Raw genomic sequence first — 23,226 nt, forward strand, 5'->3', positions numbered from 1 at the left:
CCACCCAGCTACACCGTGTTACCTCTGGCTTCACTGCCCAGGTCCAGCACGGCTGTGCCCGCGGCATCGTGGGAGCCACTTGCCGAGCCCTGGCTGGCCAGGATGTACCCGTTGGCAGAGCTGGCGGAGGTGGTGACCACCCTGACCATGGTGACAGTGGGGGCCTGCTGCACAACATGGATCGCGTGGCCTGCCGGTTGCTGTGACGTCACGATGGAGGCTGGCATGTAGGCCACAGGCTTGGCCACCAAACTGGACGGGCGGGGAGGCACAGCCATGATCACCGGCTGGGCACTGACGGGGGAGCCTGGACGAGGGACAGAGAGAGAGTGGTGACTCCTCGTGCCCATCCAGCCTTGCCCCGGGCTGTCCCCAGTTCTGCCACACTCAGTGAAAGGACAAAACCATGCCTTACCGGGTGCGCTTTGGGAATACCGATACTCTGGAACAGCAGTTAACTTCGACCCCAAGTCAGAGTCGTGTGGGATGGGGGAGCCCTCCCGAGACAGGCACTCCGGGGTCTGCAGGCCACTCGAGCGAGGGGACATCAGCCCAGGGTGTGTGGGCGAGGCTGGGGCGCTCCTGAAAAGGAACAAAAGAAACAGAAAGGACCACGGTAGTGAGTCGGTGTGCAAGGGATGTAAGGACATTAAACAGACATCACGCATCTCGATGTCACCCCACATCCTCTGCCACGTGCCCCGGTGCTGGGTTCTGCCCTCCCAAGGCGTGTCCAACACTAATGCTCTGGGCAGTGACGACATCCCCTGGAAACAGGAGGCCACCAGCAGTTAAAGCCACACTTGGCGGAGCTGGCAGTGGAGGTGGGGGGTTGGCTCCACTAACGGGAGGGGTTGGCGTTACTGTGGCATTTGCTAGAGTCTACAGCGTCCGTCTCCCGAAAGGTGCCAGCCAGTCTTCCGTGACAGTGGCTCGGCCTCCTCTGTCAAAAAACACAGCTTGTGTGTGACGGGCACAGCTTTCCACCAGGAAAACCACAACCGGGAGAGCAACACAAGCTCCGGGAGCCCCACTGCTTATCCTGCATAAATAATAACCCCAGGACACCGTTTCCCTCGTCACCATTCCCCCTGGTTCTAAAATGAAGCGTTCTTGCCAGCCGCTGCCAGCGCATGCCCGCTGGGCACAGCTGTGCCACCGCTGAGACTCAGCCCTCGAAACAGAATCCGCTTTTGTCTCTGGGAAGAAGGGCAGGGACACGCGTCCACCTACACCGCTGAACACGCCGGGCAAGTGTGTTCGGCACAGACCCTGAGAGGTAGGAAGCTGGGACTGGCCAGGTGCGCTTTGGGGAAGAACCAGTCTTAATGTCACATTCATAATCTGCGTTATAAATGCCCTTGGTCGCTCCGACTGTGCCATGTCCACTGCGGTGGCGGTGCTAGGGCTGCCCTCGGTCTGGCCAGACCTCTCGCCTGTTCTTCATCAGTGACCGGGAGGCCTTGACTGCTTATCCCAACACTCACGTGACTCGTGCCCAAACCAGGGGTGACCGGGCCACGCCGCAATCTCAAGTCCTCATGGTCCTACTTCTTACCAAAGAGCCCTTTCGAGGTCTCTGCAATTTGACCTTACTCTTCCCAGTCCCCCCGTCCTACGACCTCCCTCGCACCCCGGATACACACGCCCAGTCCTGGAAGTCAGGCCAGCGCCCCCTCGTCGACACCAAAGCTCTCACCGCGCCATGCTCTGGGCCTGAGAGATCGCCCTTCAACCTGCAAATTCTACTTGGCATGAATCTGCTTCCCCAACCACAGGGGACCTGCCTGAAGATGGGACCCCATGCTCCTTACAGGGATCCTTACACGGTTTCCTGGACACGCCGAGCACACAGCAAGCCCCGGTAACTGTCCCTTGACTGACAGTAAAAAATCATGTTGGTGGTTGTTACAGGTCGAACCGTGTCCCCCAAAGAAGACATACGTGTTGGAGTCCTGACCCCCAGGACCTCAGAGGGTGACCTTACTTGGAGACAGGGTCTTCACAGGGTGATCTGGTTACAGTGAGGTCAGCAGGGTGGGCCCTGATCCCGTATGACGGGTGCCCTCACACGAGGGGCCCTTGCAACAGACACACGAGGAAAATGCAACGTGAAGATGAACGCAGAGGTCAGGGTGACAGGCTTACAAGCCAAGGAACCCCAAAGACCGTCAGCAACCACCACAAGCTCCGGGATAGGCCCGGAACAGATGCTGCCACAGACCTCAGCAGGAACTAACTCTGCCGACGCCCTGACCTTGGACTTCTAGCTTCCAGCCCTGTGAGACAGTAAGCACCTGTTGTTTACGCCGCTCGGGTTGTGGTACTGGTTACAACACCCTGGCAAGCTGACAGTTTAATAACATTTCTCTTCACATTCCTGTTTAAGCAATGGGATGTTTCAGAAAATCTCAGGTTCAGGTGAAGCACTCCAAATGATGAACATTTTTTTGAATTCTTATGTTACCAATAGGACCGATTCACCTGGGAGTCACGATGCCAGAGCCTACACCAGAAACGATTTGCAGACATTTTTGCAACCTCTCACAGAATCACATCTGAAACAGAATTTTGGAATCAACAGCACTGGATGGTAATGTTTCCTTCCACTGGGAGAATTTCTGAGTGACCTCTCCAGAGATCTCCCCTAGGCCTAGACGGGCTCCTCTGAGGGGCGACCTTGGGAAGGTCCACTTGGGCCGTCCACGGGCAGGACCGAGCTGGGCAGGAGCCTGGACCCCTGTGGGCGGCAGTGGCCGGGCCCGACTCTGCTTGCCGGCAGACAGAAGCCACGTTCCCCAGCATCAGCTCTGTCGGGAGCAAAGGAGGTTCCGGACTCCACCTGCCACCTCCTTGTCTGTCCCTCCAGAGATGCGGCAGCAGCCGCTCTTCACCGGGCCCCTCAAACACTTCCACGGGAGCTGGGTTCCAAAAAAGCACCTCAGGCTGCAATCCATCTGTTTTTGGCTTTAGATACTCTTCCCATTGCTACACACATTTCAGCTTCTAAGAACCAGAATGTTAGAGACCCGGTCAGTGGTTTATTTACTAACTTTAGTATTACAGAAGTTCATTGGTCCAGAAATATTCTTTCTCTCTCAAAAAAAAAAAAAAAAAAAAAAAGGAGTTTTAAAGTGCCAAAAACAATACAATCCTCCCTCAGTGTCGGTGGGGAATGGGTTCCAGGACTCCCGAGGATGCCAGTTTCCCGATACTCAAGTCCCTGATGGAAAATGCTGTAGGATTTGCCTATAACCTACGCACATCCTCCCGTACACCTTAATTTGCTTCTAGATTACTTAGAATACGATGTAAATGCTACGTCAGTGGTTGTTTTTACTTATATTGTTTTGTATTGTTGTATTACTATTTTTTTTTTCCCTGAGCATTTCTGATCCATGACTGGTTGCCTCCGAGGACGCGGAACCTGGGGCTACAGGGGGCTGCTGCACTGCCAGCCTCCAGAGCCGGGGAAGCCTAGCTCTCCTAACAGCGAGGACAGCGGCACGGAGAGGCTTACCTTGAGGACAGAGGCCCAAAGGGGGTGCGGAAGCAGGAGACGCCTCTCTGCCTCCGCTTCCGGAATGCCTGTTCCACGAGTTTAGCTTCTGAGGCAGGGTCTATTCGCCAAAACGACCCCTTCCCAGGCTCCTCCTGGGAACGTGGGACTTTAATAAAGTAGCGGTTCAAAGAGAGGTTGTGTCGGATAGAATTCTGCAGGGAAGCAGAGATGGTCCCCGGTTACCAGCACATCAGAAAACAAACCCCGCCCCCCCACCCCACCCCAAATCTGAATGCGATGGACGCAGGACCAGAATGGCCAGGACAGGCCGTCACTCGGCCGAGGGCCTCTGTGCCGGCACTGGCTGTGCTGTCCTGGAAAGCGCAAAGCACAGTGGCAGTTTTGTCCTAATTCAGCACAGTGTCATTACCCGTCTTCACAGAGAAAGTGAGACAGAAAGACAAACCGTGGTCTAGGAGTATGTCTGGGACACAGACAAGACCGGGTCTCACAGAGCTCAGAGCTCGAGCGGAATAAACCAGTGAATGGGAGACGGTGACTTTGGAGAAACACAAGTGTGACACGAGTCAGTCGTGGCTGGCGTAGCACAGGCCTCATGACCCCACAGAAAGATAAAATATACGCAACCTAGACACGCGGCCTCGTATTTGCATGACGTGTACAGCCACGTTTCCAACTCAGCACAGCAAGCGTGACATGGAACAAGGTATTACCCATCTTCACAGTTCTGGGCATAGGAAGGAGGGAAATGAATGAAAAAGACTACTTTAGACTCAACAGCACCACAGCTCTAACGCACGTCAGGCGTCCCGTGTGTCACCTGTGACAACATCCCTACAGGTCTTTTCTGGTCACTTTAAAGGAAGTGATGTGCCTGTTGCAGTCCCTTGTCCTAAGGGTGTCTCAAAGGAAGTGATGTGCCTGTTGCAGTCCCTTGTCCTAAGGGTGTCTCAGGACTCGGCCCTCACCTGCCAGCCTTTGTCGGCCGTCCTGTAATAGGGGTAATGTTTGGTGATGTGGGCGTAGATGCCGCTTAGTGTTAACTGCCGGTCCTGGGCCGAGGAGATGGCCTGCACGATCAGCTGCGCGTAGGAGTACGGTGGCTTCGACTCGTCCTGCGGAGCAACGGAGATCACAGGGTTAACGCGGGAGCGTCTCAGAGTCCAATCTACCCGCACGTCACCTGCTAACAGAGAAGAACCTTCCGACAAGGACACGTGTGTCAAGATTCAATCAATCCCAGTGACCTCCAACCATTTCATTAATGTGCTTGGGTTAAACTAGGAATAGCTGTTTTTGCCTCATGGGAAGGAAAAATTAGGTTTTTGTCATAATTTAGTTCTGAAATTCAAATTTCTCACCTCAACAAATTGATTTTAGAACAGTTATCAGATGTAAATGAACTAAGACACAAATTATAAGAAAAAAGTGTCATTCCTCTCAAAGTCTGGAATTTAAGCTCTGAGGCCGTCTGTCAGTCACAGATGAACAAGGAGAAGATGGCGGGGAGCGGCGTGGCCAGGCCTCGAGGACGGGAACACGCGAGTCCCCAGCAAGTGGCCGGCGGGCATTGCATGGGCAGAGGGCGAAAGGCAATGGCTCTACTGGCCGACCGCAGCCAAATCTCTCGTGGGCTGTGGGGACTGACTCTCGTAGCCGTGCTCCCTGGCCACGCCGTCTGTGCCACCAACTCCCTGTGGCCACTCTCGATCACCACGTGTGTCAGAGGAGCTGGGGAGGGCTCAGACCTTGGGGCTGTCCCCTCCGGACGCGTCTGCCTGCTGCTCCGAGGCGGCCTTCGCTGCGAACTCTGCTGCCAGCTGCAGGTCCGAGGTCACGTTCTGGACGAAGCGGTAACCTGAGGACCCGGCGCCGCGCGGACTGGCCGGGCAGGAGTTGGGGACGCTGAGGAGAGAAGGACACACTGTGAGTTCACGATCCTGAAAGGGGGGCTCTGTCCCGATGGTGAAGGTTTTTGTGACACTGCAGGCCCCTTTAGAAAGGATGGAGAAAGTGCAACCGGAGGACAAAAGTTTTAAAGTTACACAGGGTCAAAGACAAGACTCTGGAGATGGCAAATACGTTTCATTCCAGCTATAACTTCTGCTCTGGGGGGCTGAGAGCACTGTGGCCCCCGTCCTGCCACAGCACAGGGCCTGGGGCAGTGCCCGATGGGGCAGCTCTGCAGGACCCTGCGACGCTGGGCTGCATCTCCTCTCCACAGACACCTCCACGTGACCATGTTCACTTAGGACTCAGGACAGTCATCGCGGGCTGCCCGCTAGTGCACAGATGTCCACAAGATGGCACCATGAGAAAAGACTGGGGGAACAATACCCGCAGTCACACCCGCAAAGGTGACAGATGCCTGACGGGGGCGCCACCCACCCATGCACCAAGCAGGGGAGGCAGCTGGAGCCCCAGCACCGGAGTCTGTCCTGGAGACACCACCCGCAGGGAAGAGGCACCTGTGGGTTTGTCCTGAGCCATGGCCGCCGGCCAGCTCAACCCTGGTGTTCCACGGTCCAGCGTCCCGTCTCCTGGGCTGCAGTGACTGCAGCACAGGGGCTGCGGTGGGAGGGTGGACTCCCATTCCATCCCTGTCCCAACTCCGTGGGAACATGTGGCAGGTTCTCGGGTCTGTCCGTCTGGACAGCATCGCTGTCCTGCTGCCTGACAGGCTCTGCAGATGTCGGCCGCATCTGTTGCACTGATCAATATACTCCGGCCTGTTTCCTCAAACTAATTAAGGCAGGCTTTGGTTATCAAACCGTATCGGTTCTGATTCTGAAAATGATTTCTATTCAAAATAGAGAAAACCAAGGAGAACTCCAAGAGTAGGTACAGGGACTCCTGCCGGAAGGCGCACCCGTAGTTGTCCCACCACATGTGGGCACCCGCCCTCCTCGCAGTCTGGGGAGCGACCCCAGCAGGCCCGCGGTTGCCCCACTGACAGCCCCAGCCCTCGCGATGCTCCTCGATGCCCTGCCTCCCAGGCTGCCGCACCCCCGCCCAGAACCATCTGGAAGGTCAGCTCTCAGACGTGTCTTGTCTTCTTGCTTCTTCCTGGTCTTGGTGCCAGGTCCTTTGCCTAGAATGTCCTCACAACTGTCCCAACAACAAGACTTCTCCCAACCTCCACATGTGAGCCCATGCGCTGCCTTCCTGCACCCCCTTCCTGCGCCCCACCATCGGTGTCACCCCTCAGCCCCGGTGGTGGCCCCGGTTCCTGACTCATCTCCTTTGCTGGATGGAGCAAGGGATGGGAAAGTAAACAGCGACTGAGAAACACGCAGCGACCGTATTCACGGTAAATTGGATTCTGGGTCATTACCCTTTTTGGTAATGACTCTGTGTCAGCCAGACAGAATTTTAAAGGCTCGAACTGAGAATTCCTGTTCTCTTTCCCCCCCGATTCCCAAGTGTGGCAGAGACAGGCAAGCTCTGCACGTGAAGGGACTTTGATCAACAACCGCGGACAGCCCGCAGAGGGAGGAGACAATCATAAAAGAGGCTTTTTCTGAACTTCATTCTGAACCCAAAATACAACACCCAAGCTTACAAAGGAAGGTGGGAGAGGGAGAGAAAGGATTTTACCGTAACGGCATACACACTCAAAGGCCAGGTTTTCCAAAGGCATCTGTATGCACTCGCGGCCCAAAGCTGTGCCCAGCGGGAGCGCGGCCGTGGCGGGCCTGTCGCTGAGTCCACGGACGATGCCGCCCCAGTGATGGACGCACAGGGGTGCACCTGTCCCAACCCAGCACGTCCTGACACCCACAGACGTCATACCTTGTTGTGCACCACCGAGCCGAGGTGTCACCCGGAAACACACCTGACTTCCCAGAGACGGGCTAGGGACGGCTGGCTTAGCTCGGCCACTCCCACCAGCTCTGACGGCAAATGGTGATGCTCTGCCCAGGCAGGCCACCACGCTCCTGCTCCGAGGAGTCGCTTTGTAAAAGATGGCAGAAAATTTATGTCTAAACCTCAGGAGGCAAAACCCGAAGAAAAGGTCATTGACGACAGAAAGATTTCAAATGGAAATAAAAGCAAGGCTCGGTGCAGGCTGGCTTGGAAACAGGGCAAAAGGCCAGGGAAGCTCTTTGCCACTTTCTAGAGCACCGGCCCCGGCCTGGGCTGACAGCTTCTGGTGTGCACGCAGCCGGGACCGCGCACGATGTGGTGGCTGCTGGAGCACTGTGACGCCGGGAGGCTCTCCAGCGGCGCCTGGCCGAGGGACAACGTGGGTTTGCTCACACAGCTCTTCCGGCCCTCACAGCGGCTCGTTTCTCAATAAACCCCATTCAGTTGTCCTCTCGCGCTGGCTTCGGCCCGGGGCTGCGCCTGGTACCAGGCCACCCTGACATTAAACCTGCATCTGAGGGGGAGGCAGCAAGCAAGATGCCACGTAAGCTCCGGAACATTCGGGACATAAAACACTTGAGTGGAGCACGGTTCCGAGGGCCCAGGCCTCAGTGGGATGGGACATCTGAGCTCTGAAGCAAGGCTCCTGCCCTGGGGACTGCCCAGAAAGGCCGCGGAGGCCGTCTGGGAAAACGAATCAAGAATTCAGTGTCTCTTGCTGAGAATTTTGTCCTACTCCACTGAAAAACTTCCTGAGTTCTTAGCAATTTGAGAAAAATTCTTAAAAAGACAGTATAAACACACAAGTTATCTCTTGAGGGGACAGGAAGGGGGGCACTCTCAGGGATGGCCCCGGCCTTGGCCGAGACCCCAGCTCCCAGCTGCCAGGGCGAGGAAAGTCTGGATTCGGGGTGGGATGAGGACAGCAAGGGTCACGCAGAGCAGACGCGGCTCTCCCCAACCTGAGCCCGGAAGTGGGACTAAAGCAGAGTGTGAGGTTCAGACCACCAGTCACCAATTTCTCCTCTTTTTTATGGAAAAACAATTCCCAATTCCGTTTTAGGCAGGAAAGCTGGAGGGTCCTGCACAGCGGTTGCCCAGGTGTGTTCCCACCATGACAGCCCGCCGCCCCGAGACAGCCGGGATCACCCAAGATACACCCGGCAATGCGACCATGTCGTGTGTGCAGGGATATTTGAAAGGAACGGCCTGTGGCCTGACGTGTCGCTCAGCTGCACGACGGTAAGATTCAAGCCGAGGAACACAAATCTGCCAAGAGACCTAAAGCTGCCACCGCAGTGGCCAACTGGGGTCCCCGGAGCCTGAGGCAAGCCTCCTCCCTGGCACACGACTGTGCTCCCTCCGATCAGCTGGCACCCCTGAGCTCTGCGCTCAGAACGGGAACAGCACCTGAGAGGGCCTGAGGCTCAGCACAGCAGAGGCCACCTGAGCCGGGAGACCCTCTGGTCACTCCCCCAAGAGCCAGTCTCTGCAGCCCGGGTGGAGGGTGCAGGACGCCCAGGCACGGGGAGGGCAGCGCTGCTGAAATAAAAGGGAACCCCCGTCTGTAAGAAGTGGCCAGATCCCTTCCCCAACCCTGAGGGACCTGGCTCTGGAGGGGCTGCAGGGAGGGCCTGGGGACTGAGCCACGGGCTGCATGGCCAAGTGCAAGGTGACACCCCCAGCGGGGGGCCGAGAAAGCTGCTGCCTGGAGCCTCCTGGGGGGACCCACTGACAGTGGCTGCAGGGCGTCCCTGTTCCAGCCCCACCAAGGAGCCCCCACCCCAATCCTGTCGCCTCCCAGCTGACCCCAGCGGCCTTCCGGACCCCATTCTTAAATAAACAGCTGGCCGAGCACACCTGTTGTTTGAGGAAAGCTGTACCGGACAGGACACAAGAGAAACGGGGACCAGAGGAAGCCGACACGAGCCAGGGAGAAGACGAAAACCCCAAAACCAAGCAAACATGGTTCACGTGCCTAAGGACGTCCTGCGCCTACGAGAGAGTAATGACGCTACTGAAGCACTTGGGAGAGCAAGAAAACGCTCTTAAAAGTTAAAAAAAAACAAGAAGAGAAATAAAATCCAAGAAAGGGTGGAAGGAGAGACTGGAGAAAATCTCCCAGAAAGAGAGAGAAACACCACAGAGGACAGGAGGAAGGAAGGGCCCCCGGAGGTCACCAGACACGGCCAGTCCCAGGACAGGGGGACAAGGGGGGGGCGGGCAACAGAAATACAGAGATAATTCCCAGAATTGCAGGAAAAGAGTCTTCAGACTGAAAAGGCCCCACTACATGCCCAAAGGATAACAAGAGACCGCCCAAGCCTTATAAGGTGCCACCTGATGTGGGGGACACAGAAGCCCGAGAGTCTCTTGGGTAGGACTGCGAATTGGAAGAGACCAAACTCCTTAACAGCAACACTCAAGGCCAGAGAGTGAGTGTAAATTCTGAGGGAAAAAGGTTTCCAACCTTGAACTTTCTACCCAGTAACACCAACTTTTCAGGCATGGAAGATGTTTTTTTAAGAAAAGTACCTCTCCTGTACCCTTTCCCAGGAAGTGACTGGAGGGTGTTCTCTAACAAAACAAAGGGGCAAATCAGCAAAGAGGAAGAAGCAGGAATCAGGAAAGTGCCCTCTCCCCCTCCATCTCCAGAGAGAATTCCCAGGAAGATGGAGAAGACGATCCCATGGTCAGAGGGGCCCCAGCCCTGGGTCCTGGCCGGAGAAGGCAGTGGGCCCAGCGGAAGGCCTTCACAGTAAAGGTGAAACCAACAGTTGTAAACGCCCACCAGGCAAAGAGCGCAGGATATGCCTGTAATAGCTGCATGGAGTCTAACCACACACAGAGAAGAGGCCAAAAATACAAGGAAGGAAATGGCTAAGCGTTACATTATTGCACAGTTCTAATGGAGAAAATGCTAATACTAGTTAAACAAAAAAATGATGATGTAATCTTATTGGGAGGATGGGGTGGTGGGGGAGGAAGCTAAATCCTTAATTCCAGAATAGGAAGTCCATTTGTCATTTCAGAAACTGAAAAACCAAGGGAGAGTCTCATAAGTGCATGACTCAGAGGCACACGGTTGCAATGAGAAGGGGTTATCTTGGGGGTGTGTCCTAATGGGGGATTGTCTTTTTCTGAAATGTTTGAATTTTGTGTAACGCACACTGAGTATTTCTGTAATCTGAAAAAGGCATAAATGAACAAGGAAAGAAAATTCTTGGAGGCAAATTTCTTAGAACTATCTTAAAGAATGTTTGTGTTCCCTTAAGATAAATTCAACACTGTAAAATCCTGGGAAGATTTTTTTTTAAAAAATTAACTAGTTTCAGTGACAAACACTCAGCAAGCTGCTTGCACATTCGCTCTTCTCAGACCGGACTTGAGACCTGAGTGGGTGCTTCCTGCCGCCCCAAGGGCTGTCCCCGTGTGACAGGGCTGTCCCTGGGTGAGGTGCCCACACAGAGGCCCTCCCACAGCCTATTCCACACCTAAGGAACACTGTCCCTGTGCCCTGGGGCACCTCCACAGCTCAACACACTACAGTAGAGGCAGGACTTTCAGTACCAAGCTTCACTCAATACTCTCGACATTCAAGAGCCCCAAAATACCCCAGGAACGGAGTTAGGCAGAATGGATAAATAAATAAAAGGAACTCAGAAATTTTTACTTCCCCAGACTTTTCAGATGGGAAGGGGGACAAGGTGGTGTGGGGTGGGGTGAGGTTGGGGGCTGGCATGACCTGTGGGCGCAGGGGGGACCCACAAATGCTGAGGCCTCCGGGCCAGCCAGGCCACAGCCAGTAACCCTTTGAACAGATGAACCACCCTGACGGAAGGACCCAAAGTGTGTCAGAAAAAGGGCAGTGTTTTGAATGCAGATCCAATAACCTCCAAACTCAAAAGGTCTCCATCATTAAAAACAACACCAACTGAGTCGGGGCCAAACTTTATCCAGCAATAAAGCAGAACTATACGTAAAGATCATGATTGAAAGGGAGAGATTTTTAAGTAAATTGCTTAATTTTTGTTTTCTATAATGCACTGCCAACCTTTGCCGAATTTCACAAGTTACTTTCATTTTTGATCTCTCTGTTCTGCCTAAATCCGTTCCTGGGGCATTTGGAAAAATCAAGAAAAGCCTTCTTAAAGAAACAGCTTCGAAAATCTCACCCTGATGAGCAGAAACGAGTGGCTTTCTCTCTGCAGTCCCTTTGCTCTCATGAATTTCAGCAGTTCCCTCCAAACGCTACCTCGGAGGAGCACTTTTCAGACTGGTGGCTGTTTTTGTAAAACCTAGAAAATGGCTAACCAATTCATTCTTTCCTAAAAATTCGTCTTCTTTGCAAAAAGGAAAAAGGTCAAATGCTGCTAAAGATAGCAGAATGTATTTCAAAGCTTGTTCATTCATCTTCTGGGTGGAGTACTTCAGGGCAGAAAAAAACAAACCAAAAAAAAAAAAAAGAAAGAAGAAAACCAACTGCACACAGCCCCACCCACCCTGGGAAACACCGAGAAGACGGACGCCCAGAGCAAAACGGGGAGGCGGTGGGGGGGACCTTAAGGGGCCCCTCCAGGTAACAGCCGCGGGAGGGAGGAGAGGGGCTGGGCAGGCGCCAGGCAGGAGCCCGGCCCACATCACGCCAACCGCACCCAGGCAAAGGCCACCAAATTAGGAAAGTGACCCCTGGGGGGGCAGGGCGGATCTAGGAGGGAACAGCCCGGGCGCAGACACCGCCCTCCCCTGCCGATCTCCCGGGAGGGCGGGAGGGAAGGCGGGGAGTGTTTGTAAACACCTCGGCTCCACCCTACGGCAGAAACTCAGACTGAAAAGGATCTTGGCAAGCAAAACCTCAAGGGCCTCTGAGGTTTCTAAACACTCAATTGAATTCCACAGTGCTAAGATAAACGGATGTAAACACAGATCCTTTTATTACAACCATCGAGGGCCAGAAAGTGAGAAAGCCTGTCCCAAAGTCACTACTTTCTCTGCAAATAATTCTCCCAGCAAGAATCCAGTCCCAGCCCTGGATCGGACGGGGTGAGAGGGCGTGAACCAGGCCACCCCCACCCCAGCCCCCGCACAGAGACAAGGTCAGATACAAACCCAGAGCCGCTTCAGCCCGGGCTCAAACCGCATCCACTGCACCACCAGCCTAACTTCTCAGAAGAGCTTCGCCTGCTTAGTAAAAAATATCTTTTCTTAGCTCCTTTACAAACCACGGCCTCTCTTCTAAAATAAAAGCTACTTTAATATACAAATCTTTTGTTGAGTATCTTAACCAGTTGGCTACTACTTTCATTTGGATTATTACTGGGAAATATTTTTATTTCATTAAGCCCTCCAGGGCTAATAATAAACCAAAACATTTTTCTTTCTTAAACAGCTTCTGTTTGGCTGGATTAGAACCTGATTATTAATAACCCATGGCACTCACAGGCCCTTAATGCGCGCCTGGTTTGGTTCTTGCTGGACACGGAAGGCCCTTCGCTGCCACTGTGGACACCGCAGGCAACAGGCCTCTGAGCTCTTGGCAAGATGGGAACTGGTCTCGGCCACCGTCACAACACCTGCTTTCAGGTGACGCTGGAGAAAGGCTTAAGTGTACATATAACGTATTCGATGGCTTTATTGAGATACAATTCACATGCTGTACAATTTATCCATTTAAAGTGTGCAATTCAGTGGTTTTTCGTGTATTCATGAAGTTGTTAACAATCATCATTATCCAATTCCAGAACACTCTCTCATAAAGCTGTTAAGGACTAAATAAAATACTGCATGTGCATTGCTAAGCACAGGACCAGACGTATTAATAAACTTAGGCTTCTATTAAGTTATTATTTATCATCATATGAAATCAGAGTGCTGGCTCGACAGACGGGGACACAGGGCCAGTGACGCTCAAGTGACCTGGCCAAGTTACACACCTGGGGGCACCTACCACACACACGTCAGAACTCGGACTCCAGACCTGAGCTCTGGGCCTTGCCACTTCCATGCTGCCCCTGACCCTTTCTCTCCATGAGGGAAAAAGCCACCCACCTGCTGGCTCTGGAAAAAAGGAAGCCGACTCCAAGCAACTCAAATGCAAATGATTCCCAATTAGTAACTGAAGCTTACAGGAAAACAAAAAGTTTGCAGGAAAACAAAAAGCTTAAGTAAAACACTGACTGTGGCACTGGGGGAATCCAACCCCCCGTGGTTATGCTGAAAGAGAAACCAACATACAGCTCTAACCCTAAAGGTGCAGCAAAGGGCCATCAGCACGCCTGTGTGTGGCGGCGCATAGGGACAGCAAATCTGCAGCTCTAACCGAGCAGCGGGGTCAGGGTGTGCCTCACAGACGGCACAGGTGTGCCCTGAGACCCTTCCAGGGCACGTGTGAGCTCAACACAATTTTCACAACAATCCTAGGACTCGGCATACAAGGGACAGTGGACGCTGCTGGTGCCTCAGCACCCAACTGCGCAGCCATAGCATCTTCAGGGCCATGGACGCGGAGTTGAGAGGGAAAAGCTGGTTTGATTTAAAGATGTCTGTGATGAAGCAGTAAAACATTTCAAATTTATTAACTCTTGACCCTCAAGCACACATCTTTTCCACATCCTGCGTGTGTCAGGACGAAGAGCTGCCCAGGACCGGGCGGTCCTCAGAGGTACGCATGACTGCGCCGAGGGGCCGCTGGTTGCTTCTCACCCTGAAACCTTCCCCCAGGGGTTCGCCTTCAAGTAAGAGAAAGTTTGAGGACTTTCCTTTCTTCAAAATCTAGATTAGCTTCTAAAATGTCACAAAGAATTTCCACAAATGAAGCTTGGAAAAACAAAGTTCACCAAATCCTGGTATACAGACATACTTTAAAACATTTCGACGTCTTAAAAAAAAATACCTGTGCATGCTTTAACAGACACTAATATATAAAACTTCAAACTGGAAAAGTGATCGACTAGGTAGTGATTGTTCACTTGATAAGAGAATTCCCCAGAGATTTTATGTAAGTAGTCAGGTCTCCGATGCACTTAACACCGGTTCGTAACTTTCACGCACAGGCGACTTTCTAGAGACATCGACCCCAGCACCGCACAGGACCAGGCGCGCCGGCCTCACTCCCTCTCCCGGCGGCTGAGGACAGGCTGGGGGCACCTACCTGATGGTGCCAGTCGGGGAGGGCACGGGGCTGACCAGGCTCCGGAGATCCGGCTCCGGGATGTGAATCTTCAGAGGAGAGATCTGCGGGTACAGCGGCCGGAGCGGGGAGGCCGGAGCCTCCTCCTTGTGGTACAGCGACGTGAACTGGATCTTGATGGCCGTGCTGGGAAACCGGAAAGTACACCTGCGGCGGGAGGGGGAGCAGCGCGTTAGGAAAGCGGGACATGGAAGAGAACCCCAATCCAGTGTGTTCTCCTTCATCTCAATAACTGATTCGAGCCTTAACTCTCGAATCTGTGCCCAAAAGAGTATGTTTCATGCCTTTGTTAGGACGCTACTGACACGAATTTAGGCTCATGTGGGTATCAGCTGTCCTTCCGCAGTACATGTGAACAGAGATATAAACACTCGCTGCCTGGCACCGACAGGCGCCATCTCCCGCAGAGGCTCCGGACAGAGATACTTCCTGTCGGCGACAGCAGCTGCAGTCACACCCAGGTGGGATTCACCCCCTCCCAAAGAACATGCTGGAAAACTGAGATAGCACAGTCGCTGTTTATGCAGAGATTCTAAAGACAGATTCCCTCACGCTAACTAGGAGATGTGGCAAAAGGAGGGAGTCCCAGAGAGCGGCACCGCGAACCCAGAGCTTAACAGACTGGCTCCACAATCAATCCTGGGCTTAAAGCCACGAGCCCCGGGTTTTCTGCTGGAGATGACCGTGTGCAAACAAACCCTGGGCTGGCGGCAGTCGGTGGCGGCCTCCAGTGTCAAAGTCAGCACCCACGTGCTGGGATGAGCAGGCGAGGACTATCCTAGGTTCACCTGGTTCTGAGAAACTTCTCCCTATTAAAATCTGGGCATTATTTACCCGGTACACCTTCTAATTTCTAAACTGACAAGTTACCAACCAACAAGTTGCTAACTGCAGGACTTCGTTAAAAAACAAAACAAATGAAAATAAAACCCAATTAAAGCAGCCGTACAACTGTCTAGAAAAGACTCCCTGTGAAAAACGCAGGGGAGTGAGACAGAATGTGTATACACACCCATGCGAACGCACTCTCAACAGTTTCGGAAGGCAGTCAGCTCACGCTGGGATTCGACACTCGAGAAGCCTTAAGGTCTTTTGTAGCGTTACTCGCAAGGGGTCTCGGGGCCTCGGGACAGCTGGCTGCCTGGTCTACTCCTGGCTGTTTTTAATTCCGGGGCGACGTTTAAATAGCGAATCTAACTCACATCTTGCACGGACATGAGCAAACGCCCCTTCTATTTTAAGACCCCTTTGCTCTTAGTAAAATGGTTTTTTAACAGCAGGATTTACGAATAGGTTAAGATACGATCTGTGATCCTGTAAGGGAACGATGGGGTCCTTTTGAGCCTCCTGCCTGGGGAGACACCCTTCCCGGGACGCTTCAAAGGAAGTGACTCAGCACTCCACGCGGTGCTCGTCTGTCCTGAGGCCCCGCTACCCACATCCAACGGAGAAAATCATTAACCGGAACTGCCTGACTGGGCCAGTACGAGCTTCCCGAGACACCGGGCAAAGCGCGGCTGGACCTCACCGCAAAGGCACCTCTGCCGCTGGCAGGACGAGCACCCGGCTGCCGTCCACCCCTGGGCACTAGGTTGTATTTCCAAACGCAACATCAGGACAGAGGGATTCTGACCCTGTTTCCAGGGTGAGAGGCATCGGGAGGCACCAATGAAACGTGAGGGGCGGGGCGGGTGGGCCCTCAGGCGCAGTCGGCATCACACCGTGGTTCTGCTTAAAGGGCAGCCCAAGGCTATTTTAAAATATTCTGCAATTTTCTCCTCTTAAGTCATACATCAAGGAACATGTGACATCATTTCCACTTTCTTTAGTTTCCCACAGCCCGATGGAAATTCCCTCCATCGGTATTTGGCTAGAAAGGCCCAGCACCCACTTTTCTAGGCTTCTCTGTGAGGCCCCCAGCTCTGCAGTCCTGGAGGCTGGTCAGCGCCTGTGAGCCAGGGAGCCGGTGCCCACCCAGGCTCCGGTGTCCGAGGATGGGCCTTGTGCCCCTGACCACAGGAGTAAGGGGAGAGGCCTGGAGCCGGGAATCTGGCTGAGGGCTCCGCCAGGCGAGCTCCACCGTGAACGACAGAGACGACAGGACAGAGTGTGCGTGGTGTGCAGGCACGCATGTGTGTGCACGCACGTGCTCTGCCAACGCTGGACAGGAAGGCAATAATGATGACGAGTATTTAAAGATGGTTTCTAGGGCCCTTTACTGATTTTCTCTCCCCCCCAATTCCCTCAATTGCTGCAAACTGACAAAATGAGCTACAGTTCACCATTTGCAAGAAGGGCACGCAGTGAGGAGTTTTGACCTGCGCTGGGGAAGCCGCTGTGCTAATATGAGATCGTATCACACTAGAACTGTCAAGGCCAACTGGAATGAGGATGCGGCTTGGGCCCATGACTGAGGCCATGGCAGATGGGGACCTCGGAGAACTGGGTCCAGACACGAGGACTAGAAGAGGCACGTGGGCCCCTCTGGACCGGGAATCCGAACGCCAGGTCCGGCCAGAGCACTCGCCGACTCCAGAGGGCAGAAGGCCTCTCCAGCCCTTCACCCCCCATCTTCCTAGCTTTGCGCCCTGGGCTTCGCCATGCTGAAAATCGCGCAGGAATAGGGGCCACTAAGCGTGGGGATGCGCCACACGGGTGACACCGCCGGAGAAGAAAATCGGCTCGGACCCACCTGACCCAGCCTCTCCTCACTAACAAACGGAATGGTCTGAATAGATCACCTCAAAGGTGCTTTCCAGTTCAAAAAACTTAAGATTCTAGATAATACGTGCCTAGATTGAGTTTTAATAAAACAAAACAATGTTTTTGTAGGACAGGCAGGGATTCTGGTATGTCAGGCAAAACCTAATAAGTGATTAGTAGGAGAATTTCCTACTGTAATAGTCTTCCAATTAAGGTTTAACAATAAACATTTTCATATCGTTTGCTGTAACAGCTATTTTAAAAGCATCTCCTGACTCACTCTTCCAAAACTTATCCCGAGGCAGGTTAGCTCCTAACTCGGAGGAGGAGGAGAAACACCAGGAAGGCTGCTACTTAATATCAAATAGACGTCTCCCCAGGGTGCTCGCGGAGCTCGCCAGTCACAGCTCTCCCTGTAACGTTTTCACTCAGGGGTAGGGTCCTAGCTGGAGTTTTAACGAGCGTGTCTTGCAGTTGACGTATTTTCCTGAAGGGGCTGCGCAGTCTTAGACCCAACCACCCACGCTGTCTTTGCTGTCGGAAATCCCTGCCAGGGCTGAGTGTGGCCACACGGTTGAACCTCTGTCCACCAGCCCAGAGGGGGGTTCCTGTATGAGCAAGCGCCCAGCCTCGGAGGAAATCTCTCTGCAACACTCTCGCCCAACTTGCAGAGACAGAAAGGAGATGCTGGGGTGAGGGGTGGGGGGTGGAGAGTGACTGACGGGCGCTAGGGAACAGGTTTCTTTCGGGGGTGATAAAAATATTCTAAAATTGACTGTGGTGATGGTTGAATACACTAAAAAAAAAATCACTGAATTGAAAAACTTAAAAGGGTTAGTTGTACGGTATGTGAATTTTATCTCAATTAAGCTGTTTTTAGAAATATTCTTGCCCTAAAGCTCCCACACCAAAGGGCCACTCTGCTGTGGGCCAGGTCCATCTGGAAGCCAAAGGCTCCTGAAAGTTGGGCCAAACCGGTAACGACTTGGTTTGAGATGAGACTGCCTTATCCGGCATCAGGTCAAAGATCACTGCACAGAAAGCTGGGTCTAGCCACTGCAGGACCAGGAACGAGCCCAAGTGGCTTGGGGTGCGTCACTTCATTTCGATCTCGTCCTTAGAGGAGAGGCATCCCACCACCTGCCTCACCAACCAGAAAGCTGTCAGGTAAATAAAAATAGCTCATTTAATTCCAGATGATATAAACATAATTAACTTCATTTTAGACACAAAGAAATAATCAGAGAGAGAAGAAAGTACATGAACAAGCTTCAGAGCAGACTTTTAAAGTCAGTGCAATAGATCCCGTCTCTCCCCAGACCCCCTGCCCAGCAGAAGGACGAGTTTACTTCCCGGAGAGGGTGAACCTCAGAGCCTGGATTGGAGCGTTCGACACAGAGAGCAGCAGGGAACAACATTCAGCGCTGAAAACAGACTCCTGACCTGAAGTTCCCTGCGAGGACCGTGAGACTCCCACCCCCCCCCAAGTTTCCTGAGGCCGAGCCCCGAGGCCAGCGAGATGGCCACTCGCTCGGTAGCCAGGGGGCCAGAGCGCCTCGCTCTCCACAGTTACAGACATCTGGGGAACGTGTCCAACGAGGAGGACAGGGATCTGGGAGCAGAAACGACGCAGACCAACCGTATCTCCTGAGAATAGAAAGGGCATCGCATCTGCTGGCCAAGGACAGGACCGCAAGAGGCATGTCTAGGGAAGAACAAATCTGGGACGATTAAAAAATGACACAGAAAACTTCAAAGGGAAGGTTAGATGACAGACTCAAAACCTTTCCAAGAAAAGACAAAGAAAATAAAGGGAAATTGTGGAGGCTCTGTCCAGGAGGTTTATTATTTGAGTTTGAATATTTACTCTCTAAAGGCTGCTCCTCAGGAGCTATCGGGGAATAGACTTTGCCGTCTCCCAACCGCCGCACAACGTCGTGTCTGCAAGACAGTCTCTGCCTCCAAGGAACCGAGTCTCCCAGACAAATGATGACTCGAGTATAGGCCAATGCTCTGGAGCAGCGGCTCCGTCCCCAGCACACCCACGAGGCGCCACTGTCCCCTGAGTCCCAGGGGCTCTGGGCCGGGGCAGCACAGCCTAAATAAGCCCGCTAAGTGGCTCTGATGTGCCCAAGGGTCACAGACCCTCCTGGCTTGGACCCCTGGGCCTGCGGAGCAGGGCAAGGCTCCAACTCGAAAACCTTGCAAGAGACGCAACAGGGGACTGTGCTAAGACCTTTGTGTGAACATGAGTCACTGAGGGTTCAAGGTAAATACCGACCAGCCTGGCCATTGGAAATGAGAGGCCTGCAATGCGGCGGTGCCCCAAGCAGCTGGGAGAGAGGGCACCTGGGAGATGGGGGGGCCCAACGGCACCTGGGTTCCCCACAGGCCGGGGCTAACAAGGCCCGCTGGTCCTGGAAATGACAGGTGTCGAAATGTTTAACATAACTCAAAATTCCGTTAATTCAAATTACATAACAGATATAACTATTCATGGTGGTGCTCTTCTTAAAAAATTTAACCAACGAAAACAACAGTACCCGATTCATAAAAGCCCAGCTGCGAAGGCATTACCACGCAGCCTGGCGAGCGACGGCGAGCGAGGGCGTGACTGGGGGCTTTGTAGCCTGCCCGTCTCGGAGCAAAGACCCACCTTGTTTGCGGGTTTTCAAAGCACATTTTCTTTCACATCTTATTTTACAAATCTGCTAAAAAACTCTAAACAGCTCAAGATGTCCCCGTGGGGGGTGGCTGAAGGAACGATGGTGTACACTTGGTGGGGGACGGCTATGCGGCCGTTTAAAAGGACGTCTTCCAGCACTGTGGGTCTTCGGGCAAATCTCCTAACGCATCATCTGGTTTCCCGCATCAGTAAAACCAGGGCAGTTAGAGTGGGCATTTCCCAGAGTTCTTGTGAGTGTTAAAAAGTCCAAGCAAAGCAATCAGAAGCACACACAGCGTCTAGTACATTAGGAGCACCTGCCAAACACGGGTCCACGGAGGAACGTGAGCGTGTTTATGAGAACGGCAGATGACCAAGTGACAGTGCAGTGGCCTCGGGCGTGGGTGCGCCATCAGATGGACCTGGTGTGAGAATGGGCTGGGGGGACCTGGGGCAAGTCGCTGGATCTGAGCCCCTCACTGGTCGATGGGGCCTCAGTGTGGCTGGAGGTCGAAATGCGAGAATGCCAGCCCTGTCCACGATGCCTCGAACACGGCGAGTGAGCTTCTGTACGTCTTTCCACCATCCTTGTTATTGCTGGGAGGAGAAAGGCACGCAGCCCTGGACGAGCTGGCATCGCAGCCGACCTCTCTTCCTACGAAATGTTCTCTGCGTGTTGTTACCACACCCTTAGGAAACGAAGAGACTCAAGAATGGGGAAAAGCTGTTACATACCTGATAACAGGTTACTGTCAACTTTTACATGAGACGTGTCTTTTAGAAACCCAATGAAGCATTAAGCCGGGCCCGGTTCTGCTACGTGGTCCCACTCCCAGGGGAGGGAGAACGTTCCGCAGGCCCAGTCCCCACCTGAGGCTGGAAAGTGGAAAGGCCTCTGGGATTCCGACGGGAAGGCTGGGATCAGCTGGGCACGGCTCGCGGGGACAGCCGGCAGCTGCTGCGGGTCCCCTCCCCCCTCCACCAGCGTGTTCGCAGCACACGCAATCAGGTGACTCTCCCAGGGTGGGCCACGTCATGCAAGGTCTGAAATCGGAATGCCAGAGGCGTTGTGTTTTGTAAGAACCCCACAGAAAAACACGACTGTTCAGGAAATGGTATTGAAAGAAAGTCTTACATGTAAAATCTCTAAATCAAAGAATTCTGACAATCTTACGTTTTTTCTAACCTAGAATATCTTCCTATTGAATACGAAATACATTTTTCTGGAACACCTGCTAAAAGGAACAAAAGTGGCTGCAGCTGTGGGCGCTTTTCTACTGCAGAGACCCCCACCTCGCCCACGTGCTAAGCAGCAGCACAAAACGGCAAAGGAACGCAAATCCCAGATGAACCAGCACTGCAAGAATGTCCAACATGTGGCTCTGGAAGAACAGACTACAAACTCAAACTAGGAAGGGCGAAGGAAACTAGGGCCAGGGCTCCAGGAAGGTGGAAGAACCACTGTTCCCAACTGGGCAGCCAGATGTGGAAGGTCCCTCCCACTCTGCCTGCTCCCCTGAAAGGAATCAGTGCTGGTGCCTGTGCGAGGCAATGAAAAAATGTTTGAAACCACACCTTCATCCTCCTCCACAAATCAAAGCCGCAACCTTGACCACTCCCTGGTTTTCTCCCGTTCGCACTGATGCCCCACCTTGCTCTCCTGGGCCATGGCTGACTGTGTGAGCTGGGGTGTGCGGGTGCTGCAGGCGTGACTCTGGACTAACCCTGCTGAACACACTCAGCTCTGAGTCCTCAGTCCTCGTGCAACAACAATGTGGGGAGGTGCATGGGGGTGTGTGAATTAAATAGAGGATTGGTTCTCTTACTTATAAGTGACTTAACTTTCTTCTTTATGTTTTCCTATGGCCTACTTATTATTTTTTTAATAAAGAGAATGCATTTATTTTTATAATCAGGCAAACAAGCTACCTCTATCTGGAAAAAAGAAAACAGACACAGAGATGCTTAAGCCACTATGCTGAAAGGTTAACATGCAGTGAAAAGGTCTGACCGAAGTTGGGGTTTCTTTTTAAAACTGAGTCTTGGTCTATACCCCGCAGGGTGGGGAAGGGGGTGTGTGACGCCACGGAGCTAGGATGGATGCCCACAGAGGCCCACAGAGGTGGCTGAGCGTGGCCACAACGCCCTGCCTCCCCAGGGCTCAGGTGCACATCCTGCTAGGTGGGGCTCCCAGGGCCCAGCAGTCCTGAGCACCTCACTGCAGCAGAGGGCAAGGAAGGCACCCCGGGTCTCGCAGCCCCTTCCCTTCCCAGGAGGAGTGCTCTTCCGGTAGGTGACTGTGTCCAAGTCCGGCTGTAGGGGATTTGAGGTGACTCCTACAGCATCACCCACAGGGGCCAAGAGACTCCCAGGGGACCGTGATTCAGCCAAATCGGGGCAGGCTCCAGGGATGTGCATTTTTAGCAGGCACTCCCCGTGAGAATCTTTCCTTCCAGAGACCCTTGTTCTTAGGCAAGTTTACAGAAGTGCCAGAGACCCCCCTAAATCCAAGGGGCAGCTCCAACAGGGGCCAGGCACAAATGGCTGTGTGCAGCCTCAGGAGAAAGCCCACTACCCACCACTCCTAAAGACAATCCTGATGGTCCAAGAGGAGGCTGGAAAACGACCCCCCCTTTACCTCTGAGGCCTGTGTATCCCCAAAGGAAGGGAGCCCAGGGTGGCTGGACCTCGAGCCCCCAGCGGCCTGGCAGAACTGCCAGCAACGCGGGGTCGGCAGGGTGGGGAGGACCCAGAATGTCTTTCCAGGGACGTTCTCATCCCTATGTTGAGATTCATCAGATTTAAAACAAACCAAGGGAAAAAAATCACTGTGTAAGTCGAGCTCCCAAGCTTTATGGTTTGAAAATCAAATGGGGCAGAATGTCCAATACATCTGGAAAAGCAAACTCCTTCAAGATGAGCCTAAAAAGCCCCAAGTATCATCCAGGTGGGTGAATGGAGAAGCCCGAGGGCCAGCTTCCTAAAGTTTAATTCCAAACAGAACTTGCCTTTCAGAGGGACGTCCCGTGCTACATGGCTGAAACCAGGCAGGTGCCAGACTGGGCTGGCGCGGGGAGACCGGAGCACACCTAGTGGCAGAGCTTGCTCGACGAGCACTGCAAGTCCATTTTATCTTTTGCCTCTATACTAACTTAAAGAAAATACTTTTTAAAAGTCCAAATGGCTTAACCTACAGATCTTCTTAAATTGTTGTCCACAATAATTCAACTTAATTATTATTCATTGGGCACCTGATTGATACCACACATTCAAGACATT

General features: G+C 53.2%; 1 protein-coding gene across 1 annotated transcript in view; it reads right to left on the reverse strand.

The window, feature by feature from the left end:
• Window positions 1-23,226, reverse strand: part of FOXK1 (forkhead box K1) — a 59,660-nt gene that overhangs the window by 1,897 nt on the left and 34,537 nt on the right. Inside the window, exons 2-7 of the mRNA XM_012639158.1 lie at window positions 14,541-14,726; window positions 5,272-5,428; window positions 4,492-4,638; window positions 3,521-3,714; window positions 416-582; window positions 23-307 (exon numbers count right to left, since the gene is read on the reverse strand). Coding sequence (XP_012494612.1) covers window positions 23-307; window positions 416-582; window positions 3,521-3,714; window positions 4,492-4,638; window positions 5,272-5,428; window positions 14,541-14,726 — 1,136 coding nt within the window. The remainder of the gene's footprint in view (window positions 1-22; window positions 308-415; window positions 583-3,520; window positions 3,715-4,491; window positions 4,639-5,271; window positions 5,429-14,540; window positions 14,727-23,226) is intronic.

This window comes from Propithecus coquereli, unplaced genomic scaffold, assembly GCF_000956105.1.
Source record: "Propithecus coquereli isolate 6110/MARCELLA unplaced genomic scaffold, Pcoq_1.0 Scaffold137, whole genome shotgun sequence".
Lineage (NCBI taxonomy): Eukaryota > Metazoa > Chordata > Mammalia > Primates > Indriidae > Propithecus > Propithecus coquereli.